At 36.9% G+C, this 27,987-nt stretch overlaps 1 protein-coding gene across 5 annotated transcripts in view; it reads left to right on the plus strand.

The window, feature by feature from the left end:
* NEK10 (NIMA related kinase 10) overlaps positions 1 to 27,987 on the plus strand; it is a 282,983-nt gene that overhangs the window by 72,721 nt on the left and 182,275 nt on the right. For all 5 annotated transcript variants that reach the window (XM_065884790.1, XM_065884787.1, XM_065884788.1 and 2 more), the window contains one exon: positions 19,225 to 19,300. In XM_065884790.1, coding sequence (XP_065740862.1) covers positions 19,225 to 19,300 — 76 coding nt within the window. The remainder of the gene's footprint in view (positions 1 to 19,224; positions 19,301 to 27,987) is intronic.

Consider the following 27,987-nt stretch of genomic DNA (forward strand, 5'->3'; position numbering starts at 1 on the left):
GGACTTACGAACAAATTGGACTTATGAACGCACTTCAGAACAGGACCCATTTGTATGTCGGGGACTTGCTGTAGTCTAATTTTTAAAATAATTGTTCTCTTAGTTTTCAGCTCTTTGTACTTTAGAGTTATTTCTATAACTTTATTTTCTAGTGATTATATTGAATATTTAATTTTGATTAATATATTTTTAATCCCCTCAAATTTCATCTTGTTCCTTATTCCATTTTCATGGAATCTTGATTTTATTCTCTCTCAGTATAATATAGACTTTTCTCTTCCACACCCTGAATTGTTTCTGTATCTTTTGGATCCATCTTTGTTTTTTTTTTCCCCTGGTTCATGTGCTCTCTATTTCCTGTTGGAGATTTTCCTCAAATATCTGTTGATCTAAGCTGGCCCTTAATACTTATGAGAAAGATATTAAAAAGGCTGTGTGTTCCAGTTAAGGGTGTCATCTGGTGGACTTTAGAGCACAGTGAAAAATTTCCTTAGGAGACCCCCAATGTCATTGCTTAAACTTTTTCCAGATAATGCACTCCCAATATCTTGCCTGAGATGATGTCCTTCTGTCTGCTGTCATTCTGGGAGCAGTGTGGATGAAGAGGTCTCAGGGAGCAATGTTCAGTTGGTAGATTTTCACTGAATGCCCATGAGTTCAGCCTCACTCTGCTTGGTGCTTTTCTGGTTCAGTTTCTTTGCAAAATAAATGTCTATTTTTCTTCTAGTGACAAAGAGAACTCAATTTACTGGTAGCACCATGTGTGAGTATGGGACAGGACCTGGGGACTTGATTTGTACTTCTGCCTTGGGCAGCACCCTTTTGGCCTTTCTATTCTCAGGCACATGGGTTAGGACGCCTGCTGTGTACCATCCTTCCTCTACTTCCCATCTTCCAAAAATTCATTGGAATATATCATCCTCTGTTGTCACATCTCATTGTCCCTGTGGGTATCTTTTCAAGGAAAATTCCTTTCCCTTCACTTTAGCAAGGTTTTGAGAGCTAGAGGAGATAAACACATAAGCCAGTCCATCCTTTAACCTAAAATGGGCAGGCTAGTTACATTATTAAGTCCACACATTGAACTTAACAAAATACCCCACTTCCCTTGTTTACTCTATAACTTTAATAAATATACTTATACTTTACTCACACTCAAATTGTAAAGGATTCCCTAGAAAAAGTTACTTTGTTTTACAAAAATAATAAAACCTTAATTTTTTTTCTTTGTCCTGCCCCTCATTGCAAGTCTGCCTAACCTTATTCTTATTACTATTTATTAGGCTTATACTTAAGTGTTATTAATTTAAAAATTATTTTCAATTTTTTAGACTTTTTAGCTTTAAGTGAGGCAATATTTTTCTAGTTTCAAATAAAGAAGCAGTGATAAATCTCAGAACAGAATTTTATCCTAGTTCAGTTTCTCTCCACTAAAGTAATTATTTGCAGGACATAAATGGGCTGCCATTATTTTCAATGAGTATAAAATGATTTTATGACTATGAAGATAATCCATAGAGAACTGACATCACTATTTAAAAATATTTAAAATAAAATATAGTGATGAAATATGTTTTTCAGTGTTTATCACTATTGATATAAATATGGACATTAGAGACTCTTGTTTCTAAGAAGGGTTATTGTTAAATTAAAATCTTACGGCATTAATTTGAAACCAAATGTATAAAATTCCCATAATTTGAGAGGTTTAAATAAAGTTGCAATTCATAAAGCCTATAAAAATAGGCCGTGGTACACACGTGAAAGCATATCACCAAAGAGGGACAACTGTGTCGTATTTTTTTTTTCTCTTTTCTTTTGCTAGGTTTACTTACTCCCAGAAAAGAAGCACAGAATTACCAAGTGATGTTTAAGATGCATGAGACAAAATATATTGAAAATATGACCAGAAAAAAGAGTTGTAGAAAAACTAAAATTGCCTTCTTCTCCTCTTTTTTCTCAATGTAGGTGAATGAGATGATTTAAGATTGAGCTTGGTTTGCAATTATTTATATAGCAAGTGGAGTTTGCCTTCATGAGGCAGAAGAAAGTAATAACATATTTGGGTATGTGTAGTTTTACAAATGGTATCTAATTTAATGTCTAAATATGTTTACATTTAAAAGATTGGATTTTTCAATGATTTGGGCCATGAAACATGCCCAGATCTCGCCCCTGAGTATATTTATAGACTTGGAGGCCACACAAGGGAGCAGACCCTGACTCAGGGACACACCAGGTGAAGCACAAAGTTGGCCCTAAATGCTGCCAGCTGCCTGCTGCCAAGTAGGAGAGAATCTGCTGAAAGGGAACTTGCCTCTGAACCCACCATTTCACATTTCTTGGCTTTTCAAATACACATTTTAATGTAAAACCTGCATGCCCCCTTTTCTTCCCTGCTCCCAAATATAAAAGGAAGAAAAAGGAAAAAACAAAACTCATTAAGCTGTAGGTAATAGATTTCAGACATGGGCTTTGACGCATGACTCAAGAGGTCACATGTTCATCCTACAACCAAACAGGCCGTGCATATTTCTAGATGTTTCTCCAGTAACATGTGGCTGTTGCTACTGGTAATAACAAGGGCATACTCAAGTCAATGGAACATTTATCAAAGGCTCAAATGCTCATCAAATGCCATTGTATGCTAGACATGTGGGGGTGGGTAGAAGATGAAAGCCATGGTCTCTGTCCCCTGAGTCTTATGGGAAGGACTTTCAGTTCTTCACTCAGCAATTATTTTCTGAGCTGCTGTATCCTGTGGTGAACAAGGCAAGCATTCCAGACATGCTCACTATCTTCATGGAGCTTATAGTTGTATTACAGGGTGATAAAGCCTAGAGTATTGTCTATACAAAATATATTAGGATGGGACATGTTATGCTGTAGTAATAAGTAATGTGAAAGTCTCAGCAGCTTAAAACAGTGGCAAACTACAGCCTGTGGGACAAATCCAGCTGTGGCCTGTCTTCTTATGTCCTGTGAGTTAAGAGGGTTTTACATTTTTAAATGGTGTTAAAAGGAAGAATATATGGCAGTTACCATATATGGCCCCAACAGCTTAAATATTTGTCATCTGCCCCATTATAGAAAAAGTCTGTCCACCATGGCTTAAAACAGCAAGGTCTCTATCTTGTTCATAATACATGAGCATTGTAGGTCAGTAAGGGAGCTGTGCTCAGAGATCAGGCTGGCTGAAGACCTCCATACCTGCTTCCACATCAGAGGTAGGGAAGAGAGAGCATGGCAAACCATACCTCAGCTCTCAAAGCTCTGCCCTAAAGTTTCAGATATTACTTCTGCTCAGAATTCATTGGTCAAAGCAAGCCAAGTTCACCAGGGTGAGGATATGTTCCTCCCCCAGAAAGAATGTGGGTGAGCAGTTATATAGTCTTCCACAACTATCACGCACAGGAGAAAATGTGACTAATTCCGCCTGGGGGAGCCTTCTGGTGAGGAGCTGGGCAGGACAGGTAACAGCGTTTCAGGTAGGGGTACAGCAAATGCAAAGGATTAGAGACCCAAAGCAGTACAGCGTGCCGAGGGGCTAGCAAGATGCTCAGTAGAGGCTTTGGTGGGTGAGAGCTGGGACTCTGACATCTGTTTAGAGATTTAGCTTCAAGATTTCAGACTGAAAACTATGTGATCAGATTTGGGTTGGAGAGATCATTGTGATGGCAGGTGAGGGGGCACTGTGGAGAACGACTGGAGACAGATCCCCAGTATAGGAGGTGGATCTGTTTGGATATATTTGGGTGCAAAAAGCCAGAATGCCAATGGTTTAATACACGAGGACACGTAGTTATCTCATAACAAAGGGAGTGGAGGTGAGCAGTGCCAGGACTGGTTCAGCAGCTCAAGGAGGTCAGCTACAATCTAGGTTTTTCTGTCCTTTCTCTCCATTTTCTTCAGCAGATTGGCCAGAGCTCCAGGCATTATTACCAAATCCAAAGACAGGAATCAGGGTGGCAGCTAGGGTGAAAAATCAGATTCTTCTTTTTGGATAGCTACTCCTTTTATCATAGAAGAAAATCTTTCACAGGGGTCTTTCACAGGGATTCCTGTTAGACTTATTACATTATTTTGGCCAAAGCGAACTCATGCAACCACCCCTGACTGTAAGGGAGACTCTCTAGGTGAGTGCCCAGCCTGTACAGCTGGAGATGGGAAAGGGAGGTGGGGGTGGTCAATGACTTTTGGAGAGCTAGTCTGTGGTATTTGCCGCTAAAGCTCTTGCAATTTTCCGTAAAGACGTGTAAGTTTTACCTATGGCAGCAGAAGAAAAGGATATGGCAGAAGGATTATACTCAGCAGTTATTTGGGACCCAGAGTTAAAAAGGTTGCTAGCCAGTTAATGAGGTGTGACAACAGTTGAGAAAGAGTCTGAGTTTATGAAGATTGTGACACCATTGACAGAGAATTAGGTGAGGAAATTTAAGGTGTGAGATTTCTAACATGCTAAGTTAGAAATGTGATTATAGGCTTTTCCTGGTTAAAATTCTTCAAGTAGCTCCCCATGACATTTAAGATACAGTTTAGATTCCCTAGGGCACCCAAGGCCCTTTCCTCCTGATCTCTCCTTGCCTTTTGCTCTGGACTCATGGGACAGATTTCTGTTTCCTGAATAGACCAGTCTGTGGTTGTATTGCTCTGTGGCTTCCAAAGTGTTGCTCTCTCTGTCCAGAATGCCCTGCTGCTACTCACTTCTAATGCCACTCCTCCAGGTGGCATCTTCGATGTCCACATCCAATAGGTTCCGAGTCTGGGCTCCCTTAGTACACTGGCCTGGCCTCGCTCATTGCACATAAGACATTGGTTTATTGCCAATCCCTCCTTGAGTTAAGGGAAACCAATTTCCTTGACTTTGTTCCTCTCAAAGCATTTAATAAATATTTGTTGAATAAATAGATAGAAGAATGAATGAACAGGTGAATGAATGAATTTTGAGATCTTGATACGATAGCCAAGATCGCCTAAGCAGAGTGCTTTAATGCAAGAGGAATTGGGGATTAAGGTGGAAAGCAGGTCCATAAATGGGGAAAGATACAAGCAGTTCCCACTATCATCTTAGCAAACAGTGTAACCCAAAGTTATCTAAAGGAAAGATTTTACTTTCTGAATGTCACCAAAATTTGAGAAATCAAATTAGACCTGTCTTGCTATTGAAGAATCTCTGGCATTTTAAATGTTTCTAAAGGATTAGAGGATTTTAATTATTGTTGGTTGGCTCAACTGTGGCTGAGAAATCTGTGTCATTAGAGGAAAAATGAATTAGTTAGGTCTCTTGACCTGTTCTTGTTTTGAGCCTGTTCTGTGGTTTATTTCCTATTAATCAGATTTAGTGTCTATACGAGTTTGAGCTGACACAGAACTTGAGTGCTCTCAAAGGTCTACAGAATATTGAGTCACTTGTATTGCATACCCTCATAGCATCTTTTGTTGGAAGGGTAGCCACAGAATTTCTGGAATTTCTCTCATGTCACCCTCATGTTACTAAAAAACAAGAATGTTTTCTGTCAAGTCCACCACAGTTTCCTTATATTGCCATGAAGAAGTATTGAAGCAAATTCAGTCAAATCCAACTTCTAAAAAAATTTTAAGATTATTGATTTTATGACCATTAGTGGGTCATTCTGCAATTCTGAGATTTGAATAGCAGTTGCATTGAGGAAAAGATGAGAATAGTAATCGGGAGAAAGTCACAGCAGGGTGAGTTCCTAACGCTGGTGGTTAGTCTCTTCTGGTGAGACAATAGGCTGGGTGAGAGAATATGGAGGCACCAAATCTTTACCACTTTAGGAAAAACTTAGAAATAAAGACTTTCCAATGTTGGGTTAATCAGGAGTTTTGGATTTATATGTCCATATAAAAGCACCAAAGATGAAAGATAATAAACTAGAGATTATTTTAGTGTGTGTCTTCATATGGGCATATTGGGATATAATTTAGTTCTTTGAGAAAATGTTTAATATAAGAAGTAGAATCTGATGTGTTCTGGACACATTATTTTTATTCTGGGAGATTTCCCAAAGTGTGTTCTCTGAAGCAGCATTGAGAGTAGGTGGGAGTGTCTGTTTTTACAGAGACTAATTCAGCAATGTATGGTACTACACATCTGATTTTCTGATCAGTCTGCCTACCCTCCTAAGTGTAATGAAGGCATTGGAGCCTTTTAGATTCTTGAATCATGCCACAAACAGTGGCAGGCCATATACATTTGTTCTCTTTATTTATGTGTTTGTTATCATTTGTTTTGTTTGTTTTGATTTTTAGATTCCATATATAAGTACAATCCTATGGTATTTGTCTTTGTCTGACTTACTTCACTAAGCATAATGCCCTCTAAGGCTGAGTAATATTCCACCACTGTGTGTGTGTGTGTGTGTATTTATATATATATATATATATATATATATATATGTATATATCACACTGTCTTTATCCATTCATCTCTTTTTTTTTTTTTTTAAACATCTTTATTGGGCTTTAATTGCTTTACAATGGTGTGTTAGTTTCTGCTTTATAACAAAGTGAATCAGCTATACATATACATATGTTCCCATATGTCTTCCCTCTTGCGTCTCCCTCCCTCCCACTCTCCCCATCCCACCCTTCCAGGCTGTCACAAAGCACCGAGCTAATATCCCTGTGCCTTGCGGCTGCTTCCCCCCAGCTATCTACCTTACTACGTTTGTTAGTGTGTATATGTCCATGACTCTCTCTCGCCCTGTCAAAACTCACCCTTCCCCCTCCCCATATCCTCAAGTCCGTTCTCCAGTAGGTCTGCGTCTTTATTCCTGTCTTACCCCTAGGTTCTTCATGACATTTTTTTTCCTTAAATTCCATATATATGTGTTAGCATACGGTATTTGTCTTTTTCTTTCTGACTTACTTCACTCTGTATGACAGACTCTAGGTCTATCCATCTCATTACAAATAGCTCAATTTCATTTCTTTTTAAGGCTGAGTAATATTCCATTGTGTATATGTGCCACATCTTCTTTATCCATTCATCCGATGATGGGCGCTTAGGTTGTTTCCATCTCCGGGCTATTGTAAATAGAGCTGCAATGAACATTTTGGTACATGACTCTTTTTGAATTTTGGTTTTCTCAGGGTATATGCCCAGTAGTGGGATTGCTGGGTCATATGGTAGTTCTATTTGTAGTTTTTTAAGGAACCTCCATACTGTTCTCCATAGTGGCTGAACCAATTCACATTCCCACCAGCAGTGCAAGAGTGTCCCCTTTTCTCCACACCCTCTCCAGCATTTATTGTTTATAGATTTTTTGATGATGGCCATTCTGACTGGTGTGAGATGATATCTCATTGTAGTTTTGATTTGCATTTCTCTAATGATTAATGATGTTGAGCATTCTTTCATGTGTTTGTTGGTATTCTGTATATCTTCTTTGGAGAAATGTCTATTTAGGTCTTCTGCCCATTTTTGGATGGGGTTGTTTGTTTTTTTGTTATTGAGCTGCATGAGCTGCTTGTAAAATTTGGAGATTAATCCTTTGTCAGTTGCTTCATTTGCAAATGTTTTCTCCCATTCTGAGGGTTGTCTTTTGGTCTTGGTTATGGTTTCCTTTGCTGTGCAAAAGCTTTGAAGTTTCATTAGGTCCCATTTGTTTATTTTTGTTTTTATTTCCATTACTCTAGGAGGTGGGTCAGAAAGGATCTTGCTGTGATTTATGTCATAGAGTGTTCTTCCTATGTTTTCTTCTAATAGTTTGATAGTTTCTGGCCTTACATTTAGGTCTTTAACCCATTTTGAGCTTATTTTTGTGTATGGTGTTAGGGAGTGATCTAATCTCATACTTTTACATGTACCTGTCCAGTTTTCCCAGCACCATTTATTGAAGAGGCTGTCCTTTCTCCACTGTACATTCCTGCCTCCTTTATCAAAGATAAGGTGTCCATATGTGCGTGGGTTTATCTCTGGGCTTTCTATCCTGTTCCACTGATCTATCTTTCTGTTTTTGTGCCAGTACCATACTGTCTTGATTACTGTTGCTTTGTAATATAGGCTGAAGTCAGGGAGCCTGATTCCTCCAGCTCCTTTTTCGTTCTCAAGATTGCTTTGGCTATTTGGGGTCTTTTGTGTTTCCATACAAATTGCGAAATTTTTTGTTCTAGTTCAGTGAAAAATGCCAGTGGTAGTTTGATAGGGATTGCATTGAATCTGTAGATTGCTTTGGGTAGTAGAGTCATTTTCACAATGTTGATTCTTCCCATCCAAGAACATGGTATATCTCTCCATCTATTTGTATCATCTTTAATTTCTTTCATCAGTGTCTTATAATTTTAGTTTTCTTTTTTATGTTGAGTTGTATGGCTGTTTATATATTTATATGTCATTTGCAAATATCTTCTCCCATTCAGTGGGCAGCCTTTTCATTTTCTTGGTATCTCCTATAGCTGTGCAAAAGATTTTTAGTTTGATGTAGTTCAATTTGTTTATTTTTGCTTTTTTATTTCCCTTGTTTGAGGAGACATATAAAAAAAAAATCCTAAGACCAATGTCAATGCCAAACAATGCCTGTTTTCTCCGAGGAAATTTATGGTTTCATTTAAGTCTTTAATCCATCTTGAATTTATTTTTTTGCATGGTGTGAGAAAGTAGTCCAGTTTGATTCTTTTGCATGTAGCTGTTCAGCTTTCCCAACACCATTTATTGAAGAGGCTGTCTTTGCCCCATTTTATAATCTTACCTTTGTCATAGATTAATTCACCACATAAGCATGAGTTTATTTCTGGGCTCTCTATTCTGTTTCATTTACTTATGTGTTTGTTTTTGTGTCAGTACCATACTGTTTTGATAGCTGTAGTTTTGTAGGATAGTTTGAAATCAGGGAGCATGATACCTCCAGCTTTGTCCTTTTTTTTCTCAAGATACCTTGGCTATTCAGGGTCTAATTTCCATAGAAATTAGAATTATTTGTTCTAGTTCTGTGAAAAATGGCTTTGGTATTTTGACAGGGATTGGATTGAATCTGTAGATGTCCTTGGGTAATATGGTCATTTTAGCAATATTAATTCTTCCAGTACATAAGCACGGTGTATCTTTTCATTTGTTTGTGTCGTCTTCAATTTTCTTCATCAGTGTATTATAGTTTTCTGAGTACAAGTCTTTTAGGTCTTTGGTTAGGTGTATTCCTATGTATTTTATTCTTTTTTGGTGCAATTGTAAATGGAATTGTTTTCTTAATTTCTGTTTCTGATCATTTGTTGTTAATGTAAAGCATGCAATGGACTTCTGTATATTAATTTTGTATTCTGCAACTTTACTCAATTCATTTATTAGTTCTAATAGTTTTTGGTAGCATCTTTAGGATTTTGTATATATAGTATCATGTCACCTGCAAACAGTGAGTTTTACTTCTTCCTTTCCAATTTGGATTCCTTTTATTTCTTTTTCTTGTCTGATTGATATAGCTAGGAGTTCCAATGCTATGTTGAATAAAAGTGGCAAGAGTGGGCATCCTGTCTTGTTCCTGATCTTAGAGGAAATTCTTTCAACTTTTCATCATTGAGTAAATGATGAAAGTAAATAAAGGTCATATATAGTCTTTATTATGTTGAGGTATGTACCCTCTATACCCACTTTTTTGAGAGTTTGTATCATAAGTGGATGTTGAATTTTGTCAAAAGCTTTTTCTGCGTCTATTAAGATGATTGATCATATGATTTTTATTTTTCAGTTTGCTAATGTGGTGTATGATATTGCTTGATTTGTGGATGTTGAACCATCCTTGCATCCCTGGGATAAATCCCACTTGATCATGGTGTATGATCCTTTTAACGTATTGTTCACTTCAGTTTGTTAATATTTTGTTGAAAATTTTTGCATCTATATTTATCAGTGATACTGACCTGTAAATTGTGTGTGTGTGTGTGATGTATTTGTCTGATTTTGGTATCAGGTTGATTCTGGCCTTACAGAATGAGTTCAGAAGTATTTTGTTCCTCTTTAATTTTTTGGAATAATTTGGAAAGGATAGGTGTTAATTCTTCTTTAAATATTTTATAGAATTCACCTGTGAAGCTGTCTGGTCCTGGAATTTAGTTTGTTCAAAGTTTTTTTTTATTATTATTATTACTGATTCAATTTCCTTACTGGTAATTGGCCTGTTCATATTTTCTATTTCTTCCTGGTTTAGTCTTGGGAGATTGTATGTTTCTAGAAATTTATCCATTTCTTTTAGGTTACCCATATTATTGACATGTAATTGTTCATTGTTATCTCTTATGGTTCTTTTATTTCTGTGGGGTCAGGTGTAACTTCTCTTTCATTTCTGATTTTATTTATTTGGGTGCTCTCCCTTTTTTCTTGATGAGTCTGTCTAAAGGTTTATCGATTTTGTTTAACTTTTCAAAGAACCAACTCTTTATTTCATTGATTTTTTTTGTATTGTGTATTTAGTCTCTATTTCATTTATTTCCACTCTGATCTGTAATATTTTTTTCATTCTACTAACTTTGGGTTTTGCTTGTTGTTTTTTTTTTCCTAGTTCTTTTAGGTGTAAGATTAGATTTTGTTTTAGGGTTTTTCTTATTTTCTGAGACAGACTTGTATTGCTTTTAGAACTGCTTTTGCTGTATCTCATAGATTTTGGATTGTTGTGTTTCCATTTTCATTTGTCTCAAGGTTTTTTTTTTTCTCTTTGATTTTTTTCACTGACCCATTAGATGTTTAGTAGCATATTGTTTGGACTCCACGTGTTTGTGTTTTTTACAGTTTTTTTTCTTTTTTAGTAGTTGATGTCTAGTCTCATACCATTGTGGTCAGAAAAGATGCATTATGTGATTTCAATCTTCTTAAATTTATTGAGACGTGGTTTGTGGGCTAGCACATGATCTATCCTGGAGAATATTCCATGTGCCCTTGAAAAGAATGTGTATTCTGCTTTTTTTGGTTGGAATGTTTTGTATATATCTATTAATATACAGATTAATATATCTAATCTATACCAGATTGCTGGTATAATGTGTCATTAAGACCTTACTGATTTTATGTATGGATGATCTGTCCACTGATGTAAGTGGGGTGTTAAAGTCCCCCACTATTATTGTGTTACTGTCAATTTCTACCTTTATGTCTGCTAATATATGCTTTATATATTTAGGTGCTCCTATGTTGGATATGTATATACGTATGTATACATAAGTATATATTCTCTTGTTGAATTGATCCTTTTCTCATTATGTAATGTCCTTCTTTGTCTCTTGTTACAAATCTTTGTTTTAAAGTCTATTTTGTCTAATATCAATATTGCTTTCTCTGCTTTTTTTTTCATTTCCACTTGCATGGAATATCTTTTTATATCCCCTCACTTTCAGTCTGTGTGTGTCTTTAGGTCTGAAGTGAGTCTGTTATAGGCAGCATATACGTGAGTCTTGTTTTTGTTTCCATTCAGCCATTCTATGTCTTTTGATTGGAACATTTATTCCATTTACATTTAAAGTAATTATGGATAGGTATGTTCTTATTGCCATTTTGTTAACTATTTTCTGGATTTTAGGGAATTCCATTTTAGACTTGATTAGACTTTCACTTGTTGAATTAGAAATAATATTGTAAATATCAGCTGTACTTCATTTGGAGGAAGATCAGAGGGAAGTTTTGGGGGTAGGGATTAGAAATCTGCATGATCTACAGAGGCAGATGTGCCAGTGGGACAGGGATTTTCTGAGGAAAACTTTCTGAGCATCTTTCTGGGAAACACTTCTCATCCCCTGTGCAGCCCTACACTGACAGGATGTTACTGATAATTCCATTGCTATGAAAGTTGAAGGTTACCTCTGCATTTACTGAAGCAGAAGGAAAGGGCAGAATAGTGGATGCAGTGGGGTTGCAAGGTGGACATCCTTCTTCTGGCTTCTTGTATAGTTATGCTCAAGCAGAATCTTCTGTCATTGCCAAGTATTATGGGGATCTTAACTTATCACTTCCTAAAATTGTCAGAGTCACTCCTTGTTTTTATTTTGCTCAGGGAAGACATTTTAAAATGACACAAATTTTAGCTCTGCTTTGAAGGATAGGAGAAACTGCCCATAACTACATCTCTTGATTATTTACTATGAGATAAAAGTTATACATCCTTTGTCTCATCCAATACTCTCAAGTACATTCCCATCTTTACAGATAATGAAGAAGTTTAGAGAGGTTAGGAAACTTGCTTAAATCACCCAAGTAATTGGTTGACAGAGCCAGGGATGAACCATGTCTGCTTCTAGAGTTCATCTTTTAACTGAGTCTCTTTATAGTATTCCCTTAGGGAAGCCATTTCAGGCAAAGAAAAGGCAGGCTTAAGGGCACCCAGGTGCTCATAATCAAGTGTGGTACAAGGGTGAGGCCAATACTTTGTTGGAGTGGACATTTTAGATTGGCTGATAATGAGAGAGGTCAGTCACCTGAGCATGGCCTGCAGAGTCCTTTATCCCTGATTCTCTACCCTCTGGCAAGCCTGGCTTTTTCTCAGTTCCTCAATGGACCATGCTCCCTTGATCACAGGACCTTTGTATATGTAGCTTCCTCAGCATGGAAGTCTCTTCTCCACTTTCTTTTCTTACCTAGTTAACACCTGCCCTCCTTCATATATTCATTCAACCACCATTTTATCACAGAAGCTTTTCCTAATCAGCTGTGTCCCTTACATTACCCTCTCATAATATCATATATCTACCTGTTCTTTAATGATCTTATCCTAACTGTAAATTTACATTTATATGTGTGATTCTTGGTTTAATGTGTATCTCTGCCACTGGTCCTAAGGGTTGTGTCAATATGGATGGTTTCTGATGTGGTTACTATCTTATCTTTAGTACCTAGCCCGTTACCTGGAACACAGTATATACTTAGTGGATACTTGTTGGACAAATGAGTGAATCAGTGAGTACATGTACCATCTTGAAGGCCAGATAGGGCAGCTGGAAACTTTATAAAGAATAGTAATCAGGAGACCTTCTGGTACTTAATGGGGACCTACTGTGATGAAGGCAGGGGTTGGTAGATTTTTCCACTGTTAAATACTTTGTAGAATGGATTATAAGGAAAAGCTTTCTGATGAGGTACACCTGAGTTATTGCAGGAGTAGAGAGGGCCTGGGCTACGGGCATATTTAAACTGTGATCACAGAAACAATTGGAAATTCAGATATAAGACCTGGTGAGTGAGTAAGTATAGGAGCAAGAGAGATGTGTCAGAGATTTCAAGCCTAGGAAGTGGGGAAGATGTGATGTTATCTGTGGTTTGGGATATCCCAGATGGGGTGTGAAGAGGCAGGTGCTTCACAGGGCTAGTGGTGAATCCCCAGACAAAGACTAGGGCTTTCTGTCTTGGCTGTGAACTTGGGAGCTTCTGACAGACATGTGATGGATGAAAGCTCATGTGGAGAAGAATGGGAACACTTTATATCTGTGCAGTATTTCCAAGTGCTTCTCATCTATTGTCATAGTTTTATTTGAGCAACCCCTGCGAGAAGTTTATAGGCCATTTTTTTGAGAACACAGAGTAGTGAGTGATGTGACCAATGTTGCACAGATAGTAAACAACAGAGAAAGAATCTAGGGTCTCAACCACACATCTTTTCCATCTGAAAGTTGACAGCTTCAGGCTGTAACATAAAGATTCTACAGTCTTTAACATTTTTGGTATCATTTGTTCTACCAAAGGAGAGGGTTTTTACCCTTTTTAATATGTGCTATATATAAAATGTTTTCTGTTGTCATTTTAAAATTTCTATTTTAGCACATGAATGCTGTTATGACCACACTTTCTGAAATAAAACCTTTTCCTCCACTCCAAATATGGTCACAGATGTGGAAAGAGTAATAAAAACATTAATGCTGCTACCAGAATTTTCTAAATAGCCAAACAATATTAGATTTTTTCCTCTTTAAGAGTACTTCTTGACCATCAGTGATTTTGCAGACAGCTGTCCAAGTTTCTGCCATTATCTCAATTAACTGGAGTGAGTAGAGTCATTGTGAGTGCCACTCCTTGGTTTTTTGCCTTTCAAAATCAGTGGCATTTTTATAGAAACAGGATAATTTCTATGTAGCATTAGAACTAAAAGTCAAAGTATTATTTTAGATAGTAAGTTGGTCAAAGTTTATGTATGCCAAAATTATAGTGAGCTCCCAAAAATATTGAAACACTATGCTATTTCTACCAGTTTTCTCCATTGCACTATAGGGAAATGGAAAGGTTATAGCAAGCCATCTAGCTTTTGCATAGTTCTTAAAAACACCTTGTAGAGCTTAGCCCTCTCATTTGTCAGTAGTACTACTGTATCGAGAGGACAGATAGATAAATATACTCAGACATATGCATATATGTCTATATATGTATCGAAAGATACATCTCCATCTGTCTACAGTGATAAACCACACAAAATCTTTGCTCTCATGAATCTTGCATTCTGGTTAGGAATTACAGACCCCAATACATAAATGAATATTATGTAAATAAAAACAAAAAAAGTAATTTCAGATTGAAAGATAGTAAGAATTAAATAAATATAATAGTAGAGTATTGAGGAAAGGGATGAGTTGTTTTTTTTGTTTTTTTTTTTTTTTTTGCGGTACGCGTGCTCCCCCACTGCAGAGCACAGGCCACAGATGCGCAGGCCCAGCGGCTATAGCCCATGGGCCCAGCCGCTCTGCGGCACGCGGGATCCTCCCCGACCGGGGCACGAACCCACGCCCCCTGTATCGCCAGGCGGACTCCCAGCCACTGCGCCACCAGAGAAGCCCAGGGATGAGTTTTTGATAGTATGGTCAAGAAAGACCTTTCTGAAAACCCAGATCATGTATGGCCTTTTATGCCTGGTAGGAGTTTGGTCTTTATTCTTAGTATCTATCAGAAGCCTTTAAAGAACTTTAACCTTTAGGTAGTGATATCTGCTTTAGGTCTTTCAAAGATCATTGTGACTCTGGTATGGAGAATTATGTTTTGGAGGGTAGTGATGGCTGTGGGGAGTCTGCTTAGAAAGTATAGTTCAGTAGCCTGGATGAGAGTTCATGGTGTCTTGGACTAGGTGATAGTGGTTGTATTAATTATCCATTATTGTGTAACCAATTACCACAAAGCTTAGTGGCTTAAGACAACAAACATTTATTTTCTCACCATTTCAAGGGGCAGGAATCCAGCAGCAGCTTAGCTGGATGATTCTGGCTCAAGGTCTCTCATGAGGCTTCAGTCAAGCTGTCAGCCAGGGCTGCATCATCTGAAGCCTTGACTTGGCCTGGGAGTCCACTTCCAAGAAGGCTCACTCACATGATGGGCAATTAGTTCTGGCTTTTGTCTGGAACTTGGCCTCTCATTCACCAGGACCCCTCTTCTCTATGTGGCCTCTTCAGCAGAATAGCCTGGACTAGGCAAATATTTCTTAACTATAACATCAAGGGACTTCCCTGGTGGTCCAGTGGTTAAGTCTCCGTGCTCACAATGCAGGCGGCCCAGGTTTGATCCCTTGTCAGGGAACTAAGATCCCACATACTGCAACTAAGCCTGCATGCTCTAGAGCCCACACACCACAACTAGAAAGCCCACACACTGCAACTAGGGAGGCCCACTTGCCAAAAGAAGACCCAGCACAGCCAGAGTAAAATAAATAAATGAAAATAAACTATAACATAAAAACCATAATATAAATTAATTCATTGAACTTCATTAATGTTTAAAACTTCTGTTCTATGAAAGTTATTACTAAGAGGATGAAAAAAACAAGTTGAAGACAAGGAGAAAATATTTGTAGATCATCTATCTGACAAAGAATTAGTATCAATAATACAAATAATAAGAAAGCTCAGTAATAAGAAAACAAACAACCCCATGACAAAATGGGTCAAACTTTGAACAAGCACTTCACTAAAGAAGATACACAGATGGCAAATAAATACATAAAAAATGTTCAGCACCATTCGTCATTTGGGAAATGCAAATGAAAGCTATACTGAGCTATCACTACATACTGGTTAAAATGGCTAATTAAAAAACCCCTGATAACTTAAAATGCTGGTGAGGAGGCAGAAGCAACTAGAACTCTCATACATTTCTGTTGAGAACACAATGGAAAATATTTTGGCTTGGTAGTTTTTTATGAAATTAAACATACACTTATCATAGGATCCAGTAATCCCACTCCAAGGAATCTATCAAAGAGAAATAAAAAATTATCTTCGCACAAAAATTTGTATGCAATTATTGTACTTACTTGGATGTGTAGTACAATCTTGAATAGGAATGGTAAGAGTGGACATCCTTGCCTTTTTCTCTTTGTATCCTTGAGTTTATACTACCTTGTCTTAATTACTATAGCCTTGTAATAATTCTTAATATACTATAGAAAACTTTGTCCTCTTTTATATTAAACTCCATGGCTCCTCTTGGCAGTTTCTATTTCTATATGAATTTTATACTCAATTTGTGAAGTTCTGCCCAAAATATGAAGACATATGATTGGAATTACATAAATTAGTTTAGGAAGAATGAAATCTATATAATATTGAAAATCCCAGTCCATGAATTTGGACTTTCTCTCCATTAATTTTAATCTTCTTTAATGACTCTGTAACGAAATTTTATAATTTTCCCTGCATAGGTCTTTCATGTCCTTTGTCATATTATTCCTAGATATTTGTTCCTATGATGGTATTGTAATTAGTATGTTTTCTTTCTTTCTTTTTTTTGAAAGGAAAGAGAGAATGTTTTCTGATTTATTTGAAAAATTCAGTTATCAAGGCACATTAAAAATGTTCTTATATGACAATCTCTTCAAAATATCTATCAATATATTAACAAGATGGCTATATCTTTTTTTATTTTTCTTCTTTGCTTTAATTGAGATATAATTGACCTACAACATTGTATTAGTTTCAGCTGTGTAACATAATGATTCGATATTTGTTATATACTGTGAAATGGTCACCATAAGTCAAGATAACATCCAGCCTTGTTTTTTTGATCTTAAGGGAAAGACATTCAATCTTTTAACATTAACTAGAAAGTTAGCTGTAGGTTTTTCATAGATGCCATTTATCAGGTTAAGGAAATGCCTGTCTATTTTCCACTTTGCTAAAAGGAATAGATACTGAATTTTCTCAAATTCTTCTTATACAACTATTGAGATGTTCATATGATTTCCTTCTCTAATGTTCTGATCTGGTGAACTATATTGATTAATTTTTAAATGTTGGATCAGCATTGTATTTTTGGCATAAACCCCACTTGGTTATTATGTGTTATCTTTTTTAATATATCCCTAGATTGGATTTACTTATTTTTTGTATCTATTCTCATGGGGAATACTGTTCTGTGCTTTTCTTTTCTTGTAATGTCTTTGTATGGACTTGTTCAGGGTAATGTTGACTTCATAAAATGAATTAGGAAGTGTTCTCTCCTCTTCTATTTTCTGGTAGAGTTTATGCATAACTGATATTTATCCCTTAAGTGTTTGGTTGAATTTGCAAATAAAATGATTTGGGCCTGATTTTTCTTTGTTGTCAGTATTGTATTCTGTTTTGATAAGAATTTGGGGCTTTAGAATTGAGCAACATCAAATTCATGTCTAACTCTGTTCATTTCTCCCTGAGAAACCCTGAGCAAGGCACTAATTCTCTTTGAGCCTCAGTTTCTTCATATATAAAATGGGTGGTTGTGAAGATTAAATAGAGATATACATTAGTTGATTATCACTATGCTATACTACATTTGCATGTGTTAACTTATTCAGATTTTAATATTATAGCTCTACTATCTATATTATTACAATCACTATTTTACAGATAAGAAAACTATTGCAAAGAGAGATTAAATAACTTGCCCAGGGTTACTCAGGTAGCACATAATGAAGCCAGGATTTGAACTGAGACTGTTTGGTTCCAGAGTCCTTGCCTTTAAGCACTAACAGGCACTAACTATAATAATTCCTATTGCACTGTTGAGTATTAAAACAGACAATATATGTAAGCAGCTAAATTTGTGCTAGTTCAAGGTTGTTGTTTTGTAAATGGATATTGTTATTAATAACATGAATTAATATTACTTTGAAGTCAAAGGTACTTCAGAATATTTTCAACCTGTCAAAGACACTTTAGAATAGATAATCAAATACTTTTTATTAAAATTCATTACAGTGAAATTCCATACATATTTAGTACACTTAAAAAGTGATATTGTGAACATCAAACTTTATTAGGAATAGCAACTTGAATTTTTGCCCTGGTTCAACACTGTCTTTTTGTTTAATTCTAGTAATTAAACCTCTTGAAATGTTTGTAAATCCATACAATGATAATAGGAATAATATCTGTTTCTACCACTTTGATCTAAGTTATTGAGTGGCTTAAAAAATAGAAGTATGTGAAGGTGCTTTGAAAAATATAGCTAATGCTAATATTAAATATAAATATTTAGTGTTCTAGTTTAAAAATTAGAATCCATTGTATTAATATAATTATATTATTATATAAGTATTTTGAGATGATTGTGAATATTATTATTTACTATGACTTTGTACAAATAGATACCATCCATTTCAGGTTTTCAGACCTTCATGGTGATTATGTAGGCTTACCATATTTGTTTAATTTTTTAGCCGGATGAGGTGATGACTTTCATATGCCAAAACATTAGATTCATTTTATTTATTTGAAAATTATGAAGGGTAATCTAAAAAAGTAGAATCACGGGGCTTCCCTGGTGGCGCAGTGGTTGAGAGTCCACCTGCCGATGCAGGGGACACAGGTTCATTCCCTGGTCCAGGAAGATCCCACATGCCGCGGAGCGGCTGGGCCCATAAGCCATGGCCGCTGAGCCTGCGCGTCCAGAGCCTGTGCTCCGCAATGGGAGAGGCCACAACAGTGAGAGGCCCGCGTACAGAAAAAAAAAAAAAAAAAGTAGAATCACAAGTTCAATAAGTACTTTGTCCTATCTTCCAGTCAGAAAGACTCTTTTAATATTTTTTAATGAAGCCTCATTATGTCAATATATATAGCATAATGACCTAATGTACGTACACAATTAATGAAGGCTGGGAGTGGTTCAGAAGATTGGTGCATGGGGCATTTTGACAGGGAAAACAAGAAAAGCTTTCTCTTGTGAATTGTAATAGCTTTTTTCTTTGTTTTGTTTTGTTTTTGCAGAATGTCAAAAGCTAAGGAACAATGCTAATTCTGGGAAAATATAATCAAATTGTTTTGTTTCTTGAATTGTAGCTGACTTTGGCCTGGCAAAGCAAAAACAAGAAAGCAGCAAACTTACATCTGTTGTAGGAACAATTCTGTATTCCTGGTAAGGACAATTATTTTATGGCTCTCTAACACCTTTTTTTAACTGGTTTGGGCTTTCATTTCTTTTCTTGGCTTGCAAAGGAAAGATATTTAATAAGTTTTCCTCAATTACCCAGATAATACACATGTATAGAATTGTACCATTATGTGTTTAAAATAACAAACTATCTTTCCTTTCAGGTAACTCTGCCCCTCAATTACTTGTAATTGAAGTGATCTTTAGCACACAGTAGGTGTACAGAGTTGTTGGATGAATCTGTGAATGGATTAGTAGACTTGTTATGCAATATGACACTTGGAACATTTTATTGCATCTATTTTATATATGATTCTTTTACTCTCTTTCCATCTATAGACATTCAAGGTCAAGGAAAGGGTTTTTATGTCCTAATACCTGTCCCAGCATCTGGCAAATAATAGGTGCTGAATAAATTTTATTATGTGAATGAATAAGTGATGATATATATACTCACACATATATTTACAAAGTTGGTGCTTCTTGGGTAAATGAGCGTTATTTTGATGAATTGAGACTTTTTAGCATGCTTTTTAGGGTTCCTTTGAAATCCATTAATTATCATGAAGTGAGAATCTTCTTTTGCTGATCACATATCATTTGTCTGAATCTGTCGAAATTAGCAAACAGATATGGTAGTCCGTAGATGTAGCAGATTTGAGGGAAATATTCTGAAATTTCATTTGTCGGGTCAAGCAATCAAGACACTTCCATCTTCATTTTTTAATCTGGTCTATTATGCAGCAGAGTCCTGGGGGAAGGATTCAGAATGAATCTTCTCCAAGGAGGGTGGAATTTGGAAATAACAGCCCTATTTTACAAAGTGCTTTCATACAAGAATGTGCAACATAGTGTTTTTAAGGGGTGAATTTTCATTTATTTTGCTAGAAATTTCTTACATCTTTGTTTTTGAAACTAGCTTCATGGGAAGATGTAGAGATTGGTGGCCAGGCTAATATTGTACCTTGAAAACTGATAGTTTATCTGGGCACTTAATCTCTTAATAATAAGGATATGACTCACCCATTACTTGTTGCTGGAATAATAGTTTTCATTTGTTCTACTTTGTATTCTTTTTCAAAAATAATAAAAGCTTAATCATAAAAGTGTTAAATAATCATATATTCCTGAACAGATTTGATTGTCAATCAAAATTACAGAACAAATAAAATACAAACTAAAAATAAGCACATTTATTCCCAAGACTGTGAATTCAGTTTAGAATTGCTATTATGATAATTTTGTGTGTGTGTTGAGGTGGGGGGCAGGAAATCTATAGAGTATGTAAGAAGAAATCTAAAACATGACAACTATTTTGTTTTATTAGCCCAAAGATGGATTCATATTTTCTTTTAATTTTAAAATTAACTACAGAGTTAGGAAAGCTGAACCTCCTAATACAGTTAAGGTATTATTTCACTTAGGAATATCACAAATGTATGACCGTTCATCTTTCTATCAAGCTCTTTGTTCTTTTAAATTGCTTTAAAATATTTATTTCTACTCCCTTATCCCACCTTCCTCTCTCCTGGTTGTTAGAAATGCCCCTTGTATTTTATAATACAAGGTTTTACAATAAACTTAGGCTCACAAGCCAGAGTTAAAAGAACTCTGTTCTAAATTACATTCCATTACTTTCTTACTTTGGGATTTTCCAAAAGACAAGAATCCAAGTTAAATAGTTTATTTAGTAGGTGATTCCATGAAATAATGGTGGGGGGTGGGGGTGGGGGTAGGAAATGAGACAGAGAAGGGAAAGCAGCCAGTACAGGAAACATTAATAATCAGATCCAGGCTTCCCCAGTGGCGCAGTGGTTGAGAATCCAGTTCGATCCCTGGTCCTGGAAGATCCCACATGCCACGGAGCAACTAAGACCATGCACCACAACTACTGAGCCTGTGCTCTAGACCCCATGAGCCACAACTACTGAGCCTGCATGCTGCAACTACTGAAGTCGCAGGATCCTTAGGTGTGGCTCTCCTGCTCCTTAGTTGTGGCACATGTGCTCCTTAGTTTCAGGCAGCAGTCTCCTTAGTTGCAGCTGGCAGGCTCCTTAGTTGCAGCACATGGGCTCCTTAGTTGTGGCAGGTGGGATCCTTAGTTGTGGCATGTGAATTCTTAGTTGTGGCATGCATGTGGGATCTAGTTCCCTGACCAGGGATCAGACCCAGGCCCCCTGCCTTGGGACCTTGGAATCTTACCCACTGCACCACCAGGGAAGTCCCATCGGAGCATTCTTTATATCTCAGCTGCTAGATAAGTGGTTTGTGGGCACTGGACTGATTGTGCTATGGGCACTGGACTGATTGTGCCGGAACAGAAGTTCCATAACACCTTTTCTTATCTAATTATTATCTTATCTTATTTCTTATCTAATTATTATCATTATTAGGCAGGTCTTTATTATCCTTCTCATGGAGAATAATCTCCAAATATGGTCCTTGGTTCCATTTTTTATCTCTACGTCTTACTCCAATTCCAGAGTCCAAAACTGTACACTTCCTTCAACTGCATTTTCAGAGCAGAATTTAGAGTTTGACACTCTGAGATACATTTTGGGCTAGTTCTTCACAGAATGTATATTTGGGATTTCTGCATAATAAACAAGTATGATCTAATAAAAATAGAAAACTTTGACTAATCCTGGAATGGGAATTCTTTGAGACTTTATTGCTTAGTGTAATCCCATTCATGTTATTACATTAGATAATTTTTTTTAAAGCTGCTAAAGTTTTCATTGGATGGATCAAAATAAACCTGTAGGAAAACCTGAACAAGTAGAGACACAGTGAAACCTGCCCAACTTCTAACTGTACTTCTCAAGTTCTTAAGGAATCTCCAAGCTCTGAGACTCTTAATTGACTTAAAACACTTCAGTGGCCTCCAGCTGCTCACAGTTCACAGACCACGTCCTCAGTCGGGCTACAGGAGGACAGCCCTGCATTCTCTGTCTCTGCCACGTCTTCCTGCTGTACCTCCACCCAGACTTCACTACTCTTAGCTGCTCCCTGCATGTTCCCTGTGGCCACAGGGCTTTTGCACATGCTGCTCTCTCTGCCTAGAATACTGCTTTTCCCACTTGTCATCTGGTTAACTCTTCTCACCCTTCACCTCTCAGCTAGAATGTAGCCTTCTCAGGCAAACCCCCCAAAACAGGGCAGGATGCCCCTGGCCTACACACCATGCACTTGTCCTTCACAAGGTGGAATTTTATATTTATTTTGTGATAGGCCACTATCCCCAGCACTGAGCCCGAGTGTGGTTTATAGGCTCGCGAGAAATATTTACTATATGAGTGATCCAGTACTTGTATGACTATGAACAGTACCCGAAATAATGGTAATATAATAAAGGAAATTTCTCCCTCACACTGTAACAAACCTTCCACCCCGTCAGCCGTCCCTTCGGCTGTGCCTTCAGATTTCTAATGTGCGCCCACCGGGTGCTCCTCCTCCAGAGCTGCAGCTCACCTCCTTTCTTCCTTCTGCTCTCTGTTAAATGTCCCCTTCTGTAGAGAGGTTTTCCTGATCATCTGCCCCAAATAGCAACCTCCTTCAGACTCTATCCCTTTATTTTTTCATAGCATTTGTCTCTCTCTGGCATTATGTTGTATTTTGATTAGTGTATCATGTGTCTCCCACTAAAACACAGACTCCACAACAGTAGAGCTGTTAACTGTTTTGTTCACTGTTGTTTCCCTGCTCCTCTAGGAGCAGACTGACAGAATACTAATAAATATTTTGAATTATTAAAGTAAAAATAAGTTATTCTGGTTTTGTCTTAAAATGTCTTTTTTGAACTTTGTTGAAGAGTAATTGGGAAAAATTGACAAATATAATTGTATATATTTAGAGTGTATAACACGATTTGATATACATTTGTGAAATGATTACCAAGATCAGTATAATTAACAAATCCATCACCTCACATAATTAACGCGTTTTTTGTTGTTGTTCTGAGAATACTAAGATTTACTCTCGGGACTTTTAAGAACACAGTAGCATGTTATTAACTATAGTCACCATGCCATACATTAGATCCTCAGAACTCATTCTTCTCATAACTGAAAATTTGTACCATTTGATCTATATCACCCCATTTCTCCCTCCCCCCAGCCTGTGGCAACTACCATTCTACTCTCTCTGTTTATACGAAATCAACTTTTTTTTTTTTTACTTTGTCTGGCTTATTTCAACTAGAATAATGTCCTCCAGGTTCAACCATGGTGTTGCAAATTACAAGATTTCCTTCTTTTTAATGGTTGAAAAATATAAATATTCCATTGTACATAATGTGTACCACATTCTGTGCTTTAATGTGATTAAAAATCCATGTGCATTTTTATCAAGCTCTAAGGCACTAACATATTTTTTAATTGAAGTATAGTTGATTTCCAATATTGTTAGTTTCAGGTGTGCAGCAAAGTGATTCATATTTTTTTAGATTATAATCCATTATACGTTATTACAAGATCATTGGTATAATTCTCTGTGCAGTACAGCATATCCTTGTTGATTATCTGTTTTATATACAGTAGTTTGTTAATGCAGTACCCCCACTTCCTCACTTCCTCTCCTCTTTGGTAACCGTAAGTTTGTTTTCTATGTCTGTTGAGTCTGTTTTGCTATACACTTATTTGTATTAGTTTTTAGATTCCACATATAAGTGATATCATACATGACATGTCTTTCTCTAACTTATTTCACTAAGCATAATAATCTCTAGCTTCATCCACGTTGCTGCAAATGGCAGAATTTTATTCTTTTTTTATGGCTTACTAGAATTCTATTGTGTGTGTGTGTGTGTGTGTGTATATATATATATATATATATATATATATATATATATATATACCACATCTTCCTTTTTTATTTAAAAAGTTATTGATGTAATATTGGTTTATAACATAAGTATCACGTGTAAAACATTATATTTCCTTTTTTTTTCTTTGCGGTACACGGGCCTCTCACTGTTGTGGCCTCTCCCATTGCGGAGCACAGGCTCCGGATGCGCAGACTCAGCAGCCATGGCTCACGGGCCTAGCCGCTCCACGGCATGTGGGATCTTCCCGGACCAGGGCACGAACCCGTGTCCCCTGCATCGGCAGGTGGACTCTCAACCACTGCGCCACCAGGAAAACCCCATTATATTTCTTTTTCAGTATACAGTACAGTGTGTTCACCACCAAAAGTTTAGTTTCTATCTGTCACCATACAACTGACCCCCTTTGCCCATTTCACACCCCCCTCCCACCCCTTCCCATCTGGTAACCACTACTCTGTTCTCAGTATCTCCAGGTTTGTTTGGTTTGGTTATTTATTTTGGTTTGTTTGCTTGTTTTTTTTTTATATTCCATATGTGAGTGAAATCATACTGTATTTGTCTTTCTCCATCTGACTTACTTAATTTAGCATAAGATGTTCAAGGTCCATCCATGTTGTTGCAAATGGCAAGATTGCATTGTTTTATGGCTGAGTAGTATTTCATTGTATATATATATATCTCACATCTTCTCTATCCATCATCTGTTGATGGGCACTTAGGTTGTTTCCATATCTTGGATACTGTAAATCATGAACATAGAGGTGAATATAAATATTCACATTACTGTTTTCATATTCTTTGAATAAATACCCAGAAGTGGAATACCTGGATCATATGGTAGTTCTATTAAATTTTTGAGGAATCTTCATACTGTTCATAAGGGCTGCAGCAATTTAAAATTCTCGAATTTTATTAATTAAACCGGCTACATACTTTCTCTCATAATTCTCTTTTTTCTTTTCTTTTTTTTTTTTTTGTGGTACACGGGCCTCTCACTGTTGTGGCCTCTCCCGTTGCAGAGCACAGGCTCTGGATGCACAGGTTCAGCAGCCATGGCTCATGGGCCCAGCTGCTCCGAGGCATGTGGGTTCTTCCCGGACCGGGGCACGAACCCCTGTGCCCTGCATCGGCAGGTGGACTCTCAACCACTGCGCCACCAGGGAAGCCCTCATAATTCTTTTTTTAAAGTGAAGTCTAGTTGATTTACAATGTTGTGCCAATTTCTGCTGTATAGCAAAGTGACTCAGTTATAGAAATATATGCAGTTTTTTAATATTCTTTTCCATTATGGTTTATCCTAGGAGATTGGATATAGTTTCCTGTGCTGTACAGTAGGACCATATTGTTTATCCATTCTATATATAATAGTTTGCATCTACCGATCCCAAACTCCTAGTCCACCCCTCTCCCTCCCACCCAACCCTTGGAAGCCACAAATCTGTTCTCTATCTCTATGAATTTCTGCTTTGTAGGTAGGTTCATTTGTGCCATATTTTAGATTCCACATGTAAGTGATATCATATGGTATTTGTCTTTCTCTTTCTGACTTACTTCACTTAGTATGATAAACTCTAGTTGCATCCATGTTGCTGCAAATGGCAGTATTTTGTTCTTTTTAATGGCTGAGTAATATTCCATTGTATATGTGTACCACATTTTCTTTATCCATTCATCTGCCAATGGACATTTAGGTTGTTTCCATGTTTTGGCTATTGTGAATAGTGCTGCCATGAACACAGGGGTGTATGTATCTTTTTGAATTATAGTTTTGTCCAGGTATATGCCCAGGACTGGGATTGCTGGATCATATGGTAATTGTATTTTTAGTTTTCTGAGGCACCTCCATACTGTTCTCCATAGTGGCTGCACCAATTTACATTCCCACCAACAGTGTAGGAGGGTTCCCCTTTCTCCACACCCTCTCCAGCATTTACTGTTTGGAGACTTTTTTGATGATAGCCATTCTGACCAGTGTGAGGTGATACCTCACTGTAGTTCTGATTTGCATTTCTCTAATAATTAGTGGTATTGAGCATCCTTTCATGTGCCTACCGGCCATCTGTATGTCTTCTTTAGAGAAATGTCGATTAAGGTCTTCTACACATTTTTTATTGGGTTGTTTGTTTTTGAGTTGTATGAGCTGTTTGTATATTTTGGAGATTAAGCCCTTCTCAGTCGCATCATTTGCTAATATTTTCTCCCATTCTGTAGGTTTCTTCATTTTTCTTTTTTATGGTTTCCTTTGCTGTGCAAAATCTTGTAAGTTTGACTAGGTCCCATTTATTTATTTTTGTTTTTATTTCTATTGTCTTGGGAGACTGACCTAAGAAAACACTGCTGTAACTTATGTCAGAGAATGTTTTGCCTGTGCTCTCTTCTAGGAGTTTTATGGTATTATGTTTTATGTTTGAGTCACTAAGCCATTTTAAGTTTACTTTTGTGTATGGTGTGAGAGTGTATTCTAACTTCATTGATTTACATGCAGCTAACTTTCCCAGCACTACTTGCTGAAGAACTTCTTCCCATTTTATATTCTTGCCTCCTTTGTCAAAGATTAATTGACCATGTGGATTTATTTCTGGGCTCTCTATTCTGTTCCATTGATCCTTATGTCTATTTTTGTATCAATACCACACTGTTTTGATTACTGTAGTTTTGTAGTATTGTCTGAAGTCTGGGAGAGTTATGTCTCCTGCTTTGTTTTTTTTCCTCAGCATTGCTTTGGCAATTCTGGATCTTTTATGGTTCCATATAAATTTTTGCATTATTTGTTCTAGTTCTGTGAAAAATATCATGGGTAATTTGATAAGGATCACGTAAAATCCGCAGAATGCTTTGGGTAGTATTGTCATTTTAACAATATTAACTCTTCCAATCCAAGAGCATGGGATATCGTTCCATTTCTTTGAATCCTCTTTAATTTCCTTTATTAATGTTTTATAGTTCTCAGCATATAAGTCTTTTACCTCCTTGGTCAGGTTTATTCCTAGGGTTATTTTTGGTGCAATTTTATTTTATTTTATTTTATTTCATTTTAAGATCTTTATTGGAGTATAATTTCTTTACAATAGTATGTTAGTTTCAGCTTCACAACAAAATGAATCAGTTATATATATACATATGTTCCCATATCTCTTGCCGCTTGCGTCTCCCTCCCTCCCACCCTCCCTATCCCACCCCTCTAGGCAGTCACAAAACACCGAGCTGATCTCCCTGTGCTATGCAGCTGCTTCCCACTAGCTCTCTGTTTTAGGTTTGGTAGTGTATATATGTCCAGGTCTCTCTCTCGCTTTGTCACAGTTTACCCTTCCCCCTCCCCATATCCTCAAGTCCATTCTCTAGTAAGTCTGTGTCTTTATTCCTGTTTCACCCCTAGGTTCTTCATGACATTTTTTTCCCTTAAATTCCAAATATATCTGTTAGCATACAGTATTTGTGTCTCGCTTTCTGACGTACTTCACTCTGTATGACAGACTCTAGGTCTATCCACCTCATTACAAATAGCTCAATTTCGTTTCTTTTTATGGCTGAGTAATATTTCATGGTATATATGTGCCACATCTTCTTTATCCATGCATCCGATGATGGACACTTAGGTTGTGTCCATCTCCGGGCTACTGTAAATAGAGCTGCAGTGGACATTCTGGTACATGTTCCTTTTTGAATTATGGTTTTCTCAGGGTATATGCCTAGCAGTGGGATTGCTGGGTCATATGGTAGTTCTATTTGTACTTTTTAAAGGAACCTCCATACTGTTCTCCACAGTGGCTGTATCAATTTACATTCCCACCAACAGTGTAAGAGGGTTCCCTTTTCTCCACACCCTCTCCAGCATTTATTGTTTCTA

This window comes from Phocoena phocoena, chromosome 10, assembly GCF_963924675.1.
Source record: "Phocoena phocoena chromosome 10, mPhoPho1.1, whole genome shotgun sequence".
Taxonomy (NCBI): Eukaryota; Metazoa; Chordata; class Mammalia; order Artiodactyla; family Phocoenidae; genus Phocoena; species Phocoena phocoena.